The sequence below is a fragment of the Calypte anna genome, chromosome 3, assembly GCF_003957555.1.
Source record: "Calypte anna isolate BGI_N300 chromosome 3, bCalAnn1_v1.p, whole genome shotgun sequence".
NCBI lineage: Eukaryota > Metazoa > Chordata > Aves > Apodiformes > Trochilidae > Calypte > Calypte anna.
Genome location: NC_044246.1, coordinates 105,852,567 through 105,867,379, shown reverse-complemented (window position 1 = coordinate 105,867,379; position 14,813 = coordinate 105,852,567). Strand labels below are relative to the sequence as shown.

Here is a 14,813-nt window from a genome sequence, read left to right as displayed (position 1 = left end):
TTCTTAATGGATTTAAAAACTCCAATAAGGACCATACCATAAATGTATGGTAACTTACATACTGCCTCCCACCTTAAAGTTTTAGGCTTTTTCTGTTTGTTATGTCAGCCTTAAGAGGCAGAAGCTCTTCACAATAGGTCTTAAATGACTAAATATTTGTGTTTGTGAAGTGACTTATGAATGAGGTAAATGTTTGCCTGAATGAAGGGTTTGGATTGAAATCTTCATAGAGCATCTGCTCAGGCTTAGTGCTAATATCCTAACTGCAAGGCCTTTTATTTCAACCAGAGATTCAATAGTGTTGTCAATGCAAAGGATTTTTCCTAGGGTTGTGAATTGGTAAATCATGGTTTACCCATATAAAGACTGGTTTACTCTTTTGTCTTCTTTTTTTGGGGACTGATAACAAATGCAAAATTACTTTGCAAAACCACCTGAGACTGTTCATTTCAAATATTAGATTTCCATGACAGTTCTGTTACATGGTAAATTGCAAAAACAAATTTTCATTCTTTTTTCAGAAACTGTCTTAATCTTTCCCACTGCTCTTTTTTTCCACTGTCTTTTTAAACTAAGAACTATCTTAAAAAAAACCCCAAAATTGAATAACTCCAAAGCCCACAAACCCATGCTTTTCTTTTGTGTAACTGACCAATGATACAGCATAGAGAAATCTGCTACAGTTTTGAAAATTATCTTTCTGGTGCTTTTTGAATGTATTGTTTACTTCTTCCTTGCATATAATTAAAAAGTGATCAAGTGTTCAGAGCTGTTTGTCTGCAGAAAACAAATATTTTGTGGTTATCTTTATTTTGAATTGTTTATTTTTCCTGTCTTCATCTTTTTCATGCTGATGTTGTCTCATTAGGGTTGTTGTTCAAATGTGTTTCAGAGGCTTTTGTGACCCATTTGACACCAAGTCTTATGTTCCCCTTCTACACACTTCCTTTGTTTTCCTCATTCTTTCACAAGGTTTGTTTGTGGCTGGTCCAGTTCAGCTTCTGTCCTTGATCTGACAGAAAAATTGCTTTTGGGAACCTAAACCAAGCTCAGAGCTCACTGCAGTTTCTCTGCCAGCATTGGTTGTAGTACAGATTGGATCAGAGAGATCAGCCACATCTAGGGTGTTACAAGTAGTTAAATCCATTTTCATCTGGATAAGCAGGTACTTAAGAGACTGTATATGTAGATGTGTAACAAGGAGACCCAAATAGATTTGTTAATTTTTTATTTGCTGTAGAGAAAACAACAAAAATTATTTATTTTTAAGTGCTAGAAAACCCTGCTTTTAAAAAAAAAAAAAAACTAGTGAAAAATTCACTAATCTGTTATCAACTCAGGTTTTTTTTCAATTTTATATTTCAATATTAACTCCATTCCAAGAACCATATGTTTGCAGGTATATTAAAATTAAAACTCTTTTGTCTTTATATACCTGCCTTACTTGGTTGAGACATGAGAGGTGAAAACTTGAAATACTTCTCTGGACTTTCTAACCCTTGCAGTATCACTTAATCACAAAGTCCAGCAGGTTTGCAATGGGCAAAATCAGGATTTCAGACTTTTTTTCTTGTGTCCCTGGAGAGATGCTCTTAATCATTAGTATCAGAAGAGAGGTATGTGCTGTCCTGTCACAGTTTCTAGCTAGGAATTTTTATTCTCAGGCTTCAGGTACAATTGTCACTTTAGCAAAACTAACTGTGTTAGGTTAGTTTAGGTTTATCAGTCTGTGGATGGGGTTTCTGTAGAGGTAAATGATCCTACATTTGTCCTAAAGGTGGAACAGTGTTAGATAACAGTCAGCAAGCTTACTTGCTCTGAAAAATGTATAAGAATGTGTATCATAAAAGCCTGTATGTGAGTTTTATAGCTGTATGAAGCTAAAATCTGTTTGTGTGTGTGTGTATATATATATATATAGGGAAAAAATATGAAATGTTCTTAAAAAGCCCCTCTAATAAGCTGTGTTACTGGCAACTGGCTGAATCCTTATGAGATTCACTATTTCACAACCCAAGCAGCTGTATTAAGGTACTTTCCAACCAAATTCATGATTCTGGAGTTAGAGAGGATCAAGTAGAGTTTTTACGTGTGTTTCTGCAAAAAGTCCTAATTATTTGGGTTTTGGCTGATGCTGCTCTCCTAGTGTATGGACTACAAGTGGACTACAGCTCGAAGAATGCCAGAACCTTAGATAGGCAAACAGGTGAAAGCTGAACTGAGGTGACTCTAGGGTGATTGTTCCTCTTGTTTGACATGTTTTATTTGAAATCCTTTGAGCCTTTATGTTAAAGAAACCTGTGTCTTTCCTTTTAAGGCCTGATCATTGCTACAATGCTAGTTTCTGCTGATTTTCCCCCAAGTGTGGGAACATAATTGTGTTTTTTACTTGCTCCAATCCTTTTACTTGCTTCAAATCCTTCTGACATCTGCATGGGCTGGTTTCCATTCATTAACACAGGGAAGTTGCATCTTCTTCCATGGTGGCTGGTCAGATGCCAAAGGCACATTAAGTTTCCTTAAGCAAGGAACTTGTCATTCAGGCTCTTCAAACTGGAGGTGGGAGCTTTGGCAGCTCTGTGAAGAAGCAGTGAGAATTGTTGCCACAAGAAAGATTTTTTGTGTGGTCCTGCTGTTCACCCCTAGATTTCTATTTTGATTTATGCTCATTTAAAAAAACCAAGCCAAAACAAAACACACAGAAATCCAAGACAATGAACAAACCAAATCAAACCCCTCTGTATTTGGTTTTGTTGCAAGAGTTTATAATGTAAATCCTGTGCCATACCTACTTCATTCTGAAACTGTGGATTATTTCTAAAACAAAACTCATGGTAATTGCTGGCTTATTTTCCAGTTCCTCAAAGTCCTCTGTAAACCCACTGTTGGCTGTGGGTTATATTCATGTAGCTGCTTTTATTCTTTATGGTCCTGCTGAGGTCCCAGAGCAGACAGGGAAGTGCATGAAGCACCACAGCTGAATGCCAGCTTCTGCTCCCATGGATGGTCAGAGTTCTGGACACATCACTGAAGACACTGGGGAACATCTCACAGGATGGTGCAAGAACCAAAAAAATTGTTTCAAAACAAAGTGCAAGAAACCTCTTTGCTGTATGGGATGATTTAGCTGCACATACATTTCTTCTACTTCACTTCTGACCACTCTTGGCATTTACTATAGGCTACTTAAATAATTCTTTTTCAATTTAGAAATCCCTTCCATAAGTGCTAAGAATTATTTTCATTTTTTGTTTCAGTTTCAACTTCTTTTGAATGAACTGTTGATATTTTTTACCTAACCTTTATGGGCAAAGCCTTTTCCTTATGTTTTGGTGTATGTCTTTCTTTCTAACACAGAACCTTTTGCTGTTGTGATTTAGGTTGTACATTCCTCAGTAAGCCTGGGAATTATTTTTGCTCACGCTTGCCTAGTGCTAGTGCTGTGCTGTCTTAATTATAGTTTACATTTTACATTAATATTTTCTGTTGCTGATGAATTAAAAATGCTTGACAATTTGTAATCCACAAAAGCTGTCATCACTTGTAAGGGAGTTGCTATGGTCTGTGATTTTTTAAATTAACATTTTATGTTTGTTGTTTTGCATTCAGAATTATGCAGTTTGATTGACAGCATACTGTATCTTAAGTGTAAACTTCCTGAGTCTGGGTAACTTCTTTCTTGGAAGTATAGCAATTCAAACATGTATTTTCTTTTTAAGACAGGCCAAGTTTGACTTTATGATAATTTGTATAGGAAATCATGTGAAATAATAAAAGTTACTCTTGATATCTTAGGGCAGAAACATAGTTTATACAAATTGTTCTTTGCTAGCTATCTTCAGAAGGAAGTGGTTGGTATTTAACATTTTAATTTGATGGAAAAAGCATTAACAAAGTGTGTTTGAAAGTGAAAGGCAGGCAAACGTGTTAATAGGTATGTTTTATGTGTTTTTAACTACGTGGACGTAGAGTAGTAGTTTCTGTCCTTGAAAGACTGTATCTGCAGTATATATGTGTGGAGAACATTTATCTCCTAATACAGCTCCAAGTCACACCTCTGCACATTCATTCATTCAAGTCTGGACTTTTTCCTTTAGCTATAGGCTGAACAGATTGGAAAAGAAAGTGGTGGATTCCTGTCTTCAAAAAAGCCTTTTATTTTAGTCTTTCTAAAAATAGAAAGATTTTAGGCTTAATTTAGAATAGCTGGATGAAACATTGTGTATTGAAGAATAGAAAAGTTGTCAAAGAGTCCTTTAGGTGTAGATACTTCTGAGTACACCAAATAAAGTGGTCCCACTGTATTCTAATGCACTGTGCAAATTGTCCCTTTGACATACTTTTTCCATGAAATGCTCAGAAGTCCTTTGCAAATTAAACTAAAATTAAATATATTGTAATTTTATTCTTTTTCTGTTATGGTCACCATTTCCAGCCATTGTTTAAAAGACTTCTGAAAAAACATAAACACAGTTGAAAATTAAGCACAGTTGAGAGTAACTGCTTAAGATGTGCTTCTTGGTTCAGATGACTGCAACCTGAGATTTGCTGACATACATGAATGATTCAGGTGCCCTGAGGTGTCTGAGGATTGATGTGGTATTTGAATAACTGGGGTAACCTTCAAATCCATGGAGGTTAACACTGCGTTTACTTACATTTTCATTTTCCTTTTTTTCATTTACTTATGTTTTCTTTTTTTTTTTTTTTTTTTTTTTTTTAACACTTAGCTGCTGAGTGAATAAATGTAGGCACTTTGGGTTTGATGTACTGGGAAATCCTTAAAATGCACAAGTGAACACTGAATTTCCTAGGTGCCTTTGTGTTGAGCCTGGTAATTTTTTTTTGCTGTAGACTCACTGTAATTAGTTCTGTAAACTAGACTGCAGAATAATTTAATTGAATAATATTTCAGGTGCAGTAGGTGACCCCAAAATATTGTTGATCACAGACAGCTGTGCATATTAAGCCTCAGTTACTTCTATTAGCTGTTACTGTAACTCCATTGCATGAAATCTTGATCTGTTCAGGTTTTTTGTTTGCTTCTCCTAAAGTGTTTTGACAGCAGCTGAAGTAAAAACATACAAAATGTCTGACCTTGCAGAGCTATACTAGGAAAGAAACATTCTCCGCTTATAAATATTGTAGTGCAAGCTTTCAAGAGCAGGGACTATTAATCTACATTTACTTAAATCAGTGCAAATCTGGGATAACTCCACTGAACTTGAAGGTTCAATACAGGATAAATTTATAGCGGCTTTACATGTGGTGATTTCTCTGTAAAAATCTTTGCTGTTAAAATCTTTTGATTTACCTTTACATTTGTGCCAGTGGCTTTTGCTCATACCCCTTCAAGGCATTTTAAATTATCAGTAGCAATTCTAAGAGCTGACCCATCACAGTGGCTTTTGCAATGAGCTGATGCCTCTTAAAGGTGGGGAAAGGGGTTTAGTTTGCTTTTGTGGAAACTTCTCTTTTACCTGCCTAAAATATACATCATGTTTATCACAGGCTAAAAATCCTCTTTCCTTCAAACAACTGTTAGAGTGCCTTGGGTTTTTTATAGTATTTGATGCAGAACCTCACTGTTCATAACCATTTCTTACTTGACTGCTCTTCAGCTGATGCCTGAGTGCTGAGAAAATTTACATTCTAGGTTCACCTGGCTGGTGATGGGGAAGAGCACAACAGTGTTTAAGACAGCTGTTGCCATTTCTTTCCATTTCCTTGTTTTGCATTATTTAAGGAGAGAAAAATATAAAAAAGGCTGCATTTGCGATTAACTTTGTGATTCCTTCATCTCAGAATGCCTAATTGCATTAAATTCCAGGACTAAGCATACTGCCAAAACATCATGATCATTTGTACTACAAAAAAGACACACTTTATTTTGCATTACTGCCACTTTCATCTTCAGCCTTGCTGAAAGACAAGTTTCCTCTATGTAACATCAATCTAAGGAGCTTGACAGATGATGTCTAGATTTTATTTTATTGTCTCTGGGGCCCTCTACATTATATATATGCTTTTGATGTATGAAAATGTGGTGCACATGTATGGATGCATGACCCCTGTGAATTTTAAATTGTTTTTCTGGAAATCAGTTTGTAAAGCTTTCATCATGCATTCTGTCCTCTTTATATATACAACAACTTTTTTTTTTAATCCCCCCTTTAATGTCAAGCTCACAAAAAAATGCTTAGAAACATGTAATAACTTGCACTGTGTTTTTAATTTTTTTTTTAATTTTAGTGTTTTACTGCTCTTGCCACTTAATTGCTGTTGATACCCAAAGTAAGAGTTACCTAGTTATGTGAGTGAAGGGCTTGTAACTAAGCAATCCTGACTATGATGGGGGCTTTCCTGGTGTCTAAATGATGATAAGAAACTAGTGAAACCATGGAAAATTAATAAATAGAAAGAAATTGTATGTCTTTATGTCTGTGTGAAATTTTTATGTATCCTTCAGGAATCAGAAAACAAAATTTGCATTGTCATCACATGGATTTACTTTCCAACTTAAGTCCCTTGACACTGTCACTTCTGATAGCCAAAAGAGAAAGAAAGCAAGGAAGAATAGAGATGATTTTCTGGAAATCCTGAAATTCCCACCAGATGCATGTTTTTATCTTTGGGACAGTATTTCAATTTCCACTTCAGCAGTGGTACCTGGCTGTATTGTCTCTGTTAAACAATGGATTTAGGTGATGTGCTCTCTCAGGCCAAGACAGATTAGTACAGACAGCAGCCACTTCTGACAAGTTCTCTCTGAAGCTGATGGGTTGCTGGAGGGAGGATAGATTCTTCCATGGTTCTAATGCACAAGGGTTGAAAAGGAAAGTGCTTCTCAAGAGCAATGGAAGAAGACAGAAAGAATGTGAAGTTGCAAGCAGAAAAAAATTATATAATCCAATGAATTTAAAATAAAATCACCCTGTCCTTTAGGGTCAATACAGATTTTTGTATTGTCAAGATGCAATATACCTGTTTTGAAGTAATAACATGAGTTATTCTGGAGGGCAGACATCTCAATCAAGTGATAATGCTTTAGTCTTTTTGATATTTTTATAAGACCTGGGTGTTTCTTTGGCCTGTTTTATGTATCTGTAACTTGATGTGACAGATAAGCAAGTTGGTTGACCTTTCATGGAAAATGAGATTTTTCTCTTGTGTTGGGCTTCCATTTTAGGTTCTGCAGTTTCAAAGTAATTTTGTTAAATGCTTCTCACGGGTGCTGCTTATCAATTGAATTTAAATACTTCAAAAGTTTAGTCCCTGAAACTGGGAAAATAAAAATTGAACATGTACTGTTAAAAACAAATTTTAAAATTGCTGTATTATGCTCTTTAGTTTGCTTTGAAGGAAATTGCTTGCTGTCAGAAGGTTAACATTGACTGTGCTTGTATATTCTGTCTTTTGGCAGGTAACCCTGGACTGGCAGGTTATTACAGGACCTTTATACAGGCCTTATATTGTGGACTAAATAAGCAGTATCCTGTTTGGGTTGTGAGCCATGCTGGACATTGTAAGCCTCCTAGTGGAATGGAAATGATAGAAGGTACAAAACTGTAACTTGTACATGCAAATGTTTGTACTCCTTTCCCCCCCTACCCCCAATTTCACTAGAACTTGTGCTTGTTAGAAACAGTATTACAGGGTTTTTAAATGTCTCCATTTTATTTCCATGGAACAGTTGTATGAGAAGGGAAGTTACTGAGAAACAGAGTATTTTTAGGTTTATTAGATTTACTAGCCAAATAAATACTATTAAGAGTATAACTGAGTTTGCTAATATAAAGAAAAGTTATGGAGAAGAAGGTTTAGAACGTGCTTATGTTGAGAAAAATAGAGTAAAAAGTACATTTTAAAATTTAAATGTCCAATTTAGAGATTGAATACTTGAGGAGATACTTAGTTATCTCTGAATTTCAAAACTGTTGTACTAAATTAGTGCATTTCCATGAAGTAAGTAAATTTTTCTGAATCTGGGGTATGGGGCATTTGTAGGGTAGAGGTCGTTTGTTTATCTGTTAAAAGTTTTTTACATGCAAATTCCCAGTGAGTATTATTAATGTACAGCATTCTAAAAGGGGAAAGCTAATAGTGAATCCTTTCCTGAAAGCTGTTTAGTGTCAGAAGAGCTCAGGGTTAGTCAAGCTGCAGAGATGTTGTAGTAAATCAGTGTGATTCTTTAGGACCAAAAGGTTCAGCAACGTGAAGCAAACAGAAGGTTTTGAAGAAGAAACTGCTCTAGCTGTTCAAAGTAACCTTTGCCCATGAGATTTTAAGCCTTTTTATTATTTAAAGTTTATTAAATTGCAAGTTTGAAGCTGAAACATGAAACTTGTATTTATTTTCTAAAATTCTTTCCAGTCATCATGTTCAATTGTCAAACTACCAAATGTTACCACTTTCTCCTGACAGGCAAGAAATCCTTAGGTTTATAATTTCTGGTACAATGTCAACCATAGGGTACAGATAGAAGTCTGGCAATTGAACAGAGCCAAGTTTATTGCAGAGAACTCTTGTAGGTCTGATAACCTGCCCTGGGCTCACATCTGTAAGTGTATTTAGTGAAAAGAGCCTGACTGTGAGAGATGCATTTGCTGGCTTGAGATGGCTGTAAACTAGTTGAAATTGAGAGGTTTTTGGACAGGGCCAGCAGGGCTGTTGTACAGCTGTCCCACTTCCACAGAGATAGACCCTGTTTGTTCTGCTAAGGAGAGTGTAAATCTGGGGGAATGAGAGCATCCAACAGGAAAGAGGGAGCTGATAGCATAAGTTGAAGCCAAACCTCCAGCTGATTCGTGCTCTCATTTTCCATTGACAAAACTCCCATGCAAGGGGATTTTCCACAGTGTGCTTTCTTGTTAGGGTGAACAGGTCAGAAATGAAGTACCATAGGGACTGGTGTTGTGTCAAGCTGTATTCAATATATTCACCCATGACATGATGAATGAGAGCAAACAGTGAAATTTTTCAGTTTGTGGATGAAATTTTTCAGTTTGTGACTTTTAGTATTTAATTACAGGGAAGATCCTAAATGTCAAAGAACTACAAAGGTATTTCACAAAACGTAGTTTGTGGGCAAAAAGCTGGTTGATGAGTGTCAGGCTAGATAAACATGTGTTAATACCTCTGAAAAAAAAGTTCTCTTTTAACTGTGTTTAGATGATCCTGAACTTGGAATTCATTTGTAAAACTTAGGAAGGATATTGGTGTCATCACTGACAGTTCTCTAATATCATTTCTGATTGCACAGTAGCGGACAAAATTTAAGTCAACAAAATGTTGACTTATGTTATGTTTATGACAAAATGTGTTACAGGCAAGGCAGAAGCTGTTGTTTTATTACTGTGTAGAACCATGGTGGGCCTGCAGCTTGAATAATAGGATGTGGGTCTGGTGGGCATCTCAAGGACAGTGTTTCAAGAGTGAAGGTGGTGAGTGTATGGAGAGAGGCAGCAAGGAGGAATCAGCTTCCTTTGTGAGAGCAGAATGTTTCTCAGAAGCATGACTGAGGCTTCCAAAATCATGACAGTGAGTAAAGTAAATGCAAAAATGAAATGCAACAGATTCAGTAATGGAAATAATGGTCACTTAATGGTACTAGCAGGTTTAAAAGAGATCAACTCAAACCATTCTGTGATTCTATGGATTTGCAGCACAAAAACTGAAAAAGGGGGTATTTTGGCAAAGAACTAGGCAGGGAGTGTTAAGATAAAGTTTCCATGTATTCTTTCATCTTTCTGATGGGCATTTCATAATTCTTCATTTGAAGTAGCCTCCTGTAAATCCTTAAGAGGAATTTCAGTATTTCTTCATAAGAAGGATGAATGCATAAATTGATGAATAAAACATTTGAATCACTTGACACCGTTGGTCCTTGAAGTTTTCCTGGTTGAAATCTAGCAAATGAAAATAAGGAGGGGAAGCTGCTATGAAAGATTAAATCATACTGGTTCTTTTACAACAGTGGTCTGCAAGCTTTTCGATCAAGCATTCCTATCAAACAATTTGTATCAGTAAAATTTTTTCCACATACACTCTGAATATCTTTTTTATCATCAGTATAAATTGCTTACATGTGTTACTGAATTTCTAATATTTTCTTCCTTCACCCAGCTTCAGAGACCACTGATATAGTGTGTGTTAGTATGTAAATAGTACATCTAACGTATATTATCCTGTCTGCAAAGTAGTAAAGGTTTTGAAATGAAACTGTTGAATAATATGCCTGGTTATATTTAGATGAATTAGATATTGAAACTCTGGGAAAGACTAAAGCAAGTTTTCCTACAGCAGCCATCAATCACAGACTAGCTCCTAATTTACTGGAGGTATGTCACATAGTGATTTGAGAACTGAACAAAGCTACAGTGTTGATTTTTACTTCTGTGTGATACCCTTCTGTTCAGAGGGCTCCTTCAAGCAATGCTCCACAGAGACACACAGCATTAATTGAACCTTTCATTGCTGTACTTCTAGAAATCATTGTCATCATGCAAAAAGATTTGAAACTTAGTTTGCTCAGTGAATGTTACACCTCAAAAAGTTACGCCCGAATTTCAACTTTATTTTTCTGCTTAGCTTTTAAAAAGGCAGTTGGTTCAAACGTTCTAGTGGAAGGTGTCCCTGCCCATGCAGGGGGGTTATAACTAGGTGATCTTTAGGGTCCCTTCCAACCCAAACTATTCCAAGAGACAATTTTATGAACACTGTTGTGACTATAAAAAAGGCCCACATTAATCTTTGAGTATAGGTAAAACTGCAAAAAGGAGAGTAGTTTTCTAAGTCTTGCATAGCTATTTTGTTTAAAACTGTCATAATCTACAAATGTTTAAAAAATGTATATAATCTTAAAAGTGTTGCCGTTTTTCTTCTTTGCGTGTTACTGAGACTTTGACTTATGGTTTTTCTAATGATTACAGTGTTCATGCTTCTTGAACAGGTGCTACCTACGAACAGGTTCTTTTTTAATGTCAAAACCTCTGCCTGTTTACTTGCTCTGAGAGTTTATGATGCCACATACATTGTGATTGTATTGTAATTCTTTCTAAGGTGCAGGTAATAACACATCATTAATTTCTAATTTATGAAGACATGCTCATAAGAAAGGGAAGATTTCTACAAATAGATCATAATTAGAAAATTAAAAGTAAAAAATAATAGACCTCTATAGCTGCAGTAGATTTATTCTTTTCAGTTCTGGAGCTCCTTTTAATGTGTCACTCCATCAAAGAATTAGCATTATTTTTTGTGCATATTTGCACTTATTTTAAGATTTCTTATCTGATAACATATTCTCCTATGTTTAACCGGGTAAATTTTAAACTTTTAGATGTTTTGAGGCTTTATTTGAAGTGCAAGTTTTTGTTTCCTGTATGAATGGGTAAGAATTACACTAGAGCTCAGTGACCCTGCTGTCAAAACCAAGCTGCTGCCTGAACACTCATATCTGTACACTAGTACACTAGTATCTGTAAGTTTGTATTTTCCTAAGGAAAATACTAAGGTGGTGTTTTGACTTAGAAATTAAAATATATAAATAAATAAAATTAAAGGTACAACTGAAAAATAAAGTTAGAATAAAAATATTTTGTATGTATTCACACTCAAATTATTCTGTCAAAATGCCAGTATAGCTGCTCATCTTGTGGGGTTGGACATTATAATATATTGTAAAGTGTGGACAATGAAGTTGTGTACTTTATATTATGAAACACTGTTGAGAAGAAATGCTTGTGTGCTTCAAAAGTAAAGACTCATGTTTAGGAGTAGCTCCTTTAATGGCAATGAATAGCATTTAGTTAGAAGCTTTTCAACAGCCTTTCAATTTGTTTTGATAGGAAAGAAGCTGCTAGTTAAAACACATATCAATGAACAAATGCTGAAATTATTCATCACTAATTTTATATGCATTACAAATTAAGTGCTGTGATTATCACACTTTAAAATAAGGAATAAAAGATCTATTCTCACCCAAAATTTCTTTAAAAGCTGTGGAAAATTGGAAATTATATATGAAACCCTTGACACTCAATCCCTCCTAACACATCCCTCACCTCCCTTTTTTAGCACCCTGGTTGGCTTTTACCACTAAAGACTGAATAGACAGCAGGGGCACATACATAGCCATGTCTTAGAATGGTCTTATTCTGTGGATGTCTGCTGTGCTTTGATAACAAAAAGAAGAAATATGAGGTCTTGGACAGAAATAAGAATAGAAGAACAGAAGTTTGGTTTTCTTTCTCCTCAGGACCACCAAGATTCTTTTCTTTTTAGAAAATTAAGATTAGGAAGTAAAGAAAAATTAAATCAGAATTAAATGATTTACTGAATTTTGGTTATGTTCTTAGAAGTGCTATAGAAATCTGAAATAGTGTGATCCATATCTTAATTGATCAAAGAGAACTGATGCATTTAAACGTCATATACCTAATTAATGTCTAGTAATCAGTCATATTTTAATGATACAATATTCGGTCACATCTTTAAATTGTATTAAAGATAGAACTCTAGAACCTTCTAAATTGTACAGATGAGTATTGAGAGATGCACAGTCATAATACAAATACATTTTAATATTTTAGCATTTTACATTTTAGCATAATGTGTTTATTTTTTGGAACAGATTGTCCACTGAATTTTCTGTTGTGTTATTTCTGAATTATTATTAGGTAGCTTCTGAATGACAGGGAAGTTTGAGTAGCATTTTTGATGTCCCATGCACTGTGTCCTTAAGATCTCTTAACTATCCTTCAGTTCATTTTCTATGATAAAAAGAGGTAGATAAGGATTGATTTATAGACAATCAAAAGAGTATCTCCATTGCTTTTTTTATACAGGGAGCGTGGGATCTTCAGACCATTTTGAAATTGAATTATATCCCTAAGAAGCAGCATGGGAAAAAGTGCAGAATTGGTGGGGGGATAAAAAGTTATCTATGAAGACTTTGGGAATATGTGATCCCAAAAATATTAATGTACCATCAGTGTGAAGTTTTGAAATGTAACGATCAATTGTATTTAAAAAAAAAAAAATTAAAATTTCTAGTGTTACAGGAAAGTTTGGAAGCCATATGCAGCTCGATTTTATTTGATATATTACTTTATAGCTGTTGTTACTATTCATCTGCATGGAGTTCCCTTTCCCAGCCCTCTGACTGCTAATGAAACTGTAGAATTTACTGTGAGATTCTGCCTCTTGCTAAAGTGGTAGAAATCTACACAAAAAATTACTGAAATAATTTGAGTAAAACCAAATTCATACTTCAGTAAGCTAATAAAGTCATAGATTGACAGGTATTTGTCTACCAAATGACAGATAGAAGTGTGAGCATGATTAGCATATATGACGCATAAGGTTTTGCCATCATGATATGCTGTGCTGGCAGCAAAAAACCTAAAATAGGGTCCTGAGCCAGACAAGGAGCATGATGTGCTATAATAAGAGGGTTGTGACTTGTTTAGGACAGTGATTCCCAGCCTGTGGTCTGTGGGCCACTGGTGGTTCCCAGACATTTGCTTGCTTTCCAAGAAGAGCTGGCTGATCAGATGGAGTCTGTTCTCTCATGGTTTTCCACTTTGCTAAGCAGAATTGACTGTAGCTAAGAATAATTTTCCAATAATGCTTTTTTTTGTGTAAGCATTTGCTGCAGTGGCCTTTGAAATGTTGTGTCACCATGAGTGTGTGGTGATGGAGGGGAGTGGGACTGTGGTCTGCACTGCTGCAAACAGGAGAGAAGGAGATTGTGCAAGTCAGGTGTTCTAAAACCAGGGTTCCTAAAAACAGGGGACTCATCCTCAGCTAACATCCTTCCTTTGTCCTTGTTGTTCATAACCCCAAAGGACAGAAGTTACACAAAGACACTGGGACTCAATCTGCATTTGGTAATTTTAGCCAGCATGGGATTCACATTTCTTTTAAGTAGCACAGGTGTTTACAATGATTTCTGATGTTGGAGAAAACTTTCACTGCTGGATCAGGTGAATCAGAGCTTCTGGCAGTCTGTTCAGTCAGTACAAAACCACCTCAGAATTAGGGTCTGTAGTGCTAGTCCTAGAGTAGAACTGTTTTGTTAGATACCAAACAGGAGTAGCAATGTTAGGTATCTGGACATGTGCAGGTACACAGTAATAGCCGTGTTTAAAAGGCATTTATGTCATGCATTATATCAGTAAAAGGAGAAAAGCAGAAGAAAGGCAGCTGAGCTGGCATCTGACATACATACTTTAAGCCTATGTGCACACACATTTAATCCAAATTATGCATATTTAATTCACAGTCATTTATATTTTAACTGCTTTCTGCTTCCTAGGCACATAAATTAAAATAGGTGAGAGTCATTTATAGATGGATTATCTTTAATATAACTTCTTCATGGGTTTGATCAACGCTGTTTAAATATTACAGACCCAGAGATCTGTATTCATTTTTGTGTCCTAGGACATGTCACTGTTTAATTTTAATGCAGAACTATATGGCAAAGGTATCTCTTAGTGCAATGGAATCTCACTGTAGATACATTAAAAAGGACCATATTTTAAGCATGTTATTCAGGCAGAATTAGACTGGTTTCATAACTGTTTAATAGCTAATTAGCTTTTTAATTATTATTCAATGAGTAGGGAGAAGAAGCTTCCTGTTTACCAAGCTTCCCCCACCACTGATTAATCACATTGTGCCCTTCATAGGGTGTTTGTCAGCAGTGAGGGATCCCACATCAGGGTGTGCACAGAGGAACTCAATGGGACAGGAACTGCCTGCTCAGTGCAGTGCAGTCCTGCTGCCCCTCCTGATGCAGCAGTTGC

General features: G+C 35.7%; 1 protein-coding gene across 4 annotated transcripts in view; it reads left to right on the top strand.

Moving 5' to 3' along the window:
• Positions 1 to 14,813, top strand: part of LDAH (lipid droplet associated hydrolase) — a 104,561-nt gene that overhangs the window by 24,284 nt on the left and 65,464 nt on the right. For 3 of the 4 annotated variants that reach the window (XM_030447924.1, XM_030447925.1, XM_030447927.1), the window contains exon 3: positions 7,424 to 7,558. The exons of the other annotated variant lie outside the window; for it this stretch is intronic. In XM_030447924.1, the coding sequence (XP_030303784.1) occupies positions 7,424 to 7,558 (135 nt within the window). The remainder of the gene's footprint in view (positions 1 to 7,423; positions 7,559 to 14,813) is intronic. 4 annotated transcript variants of the gene reach the window in all.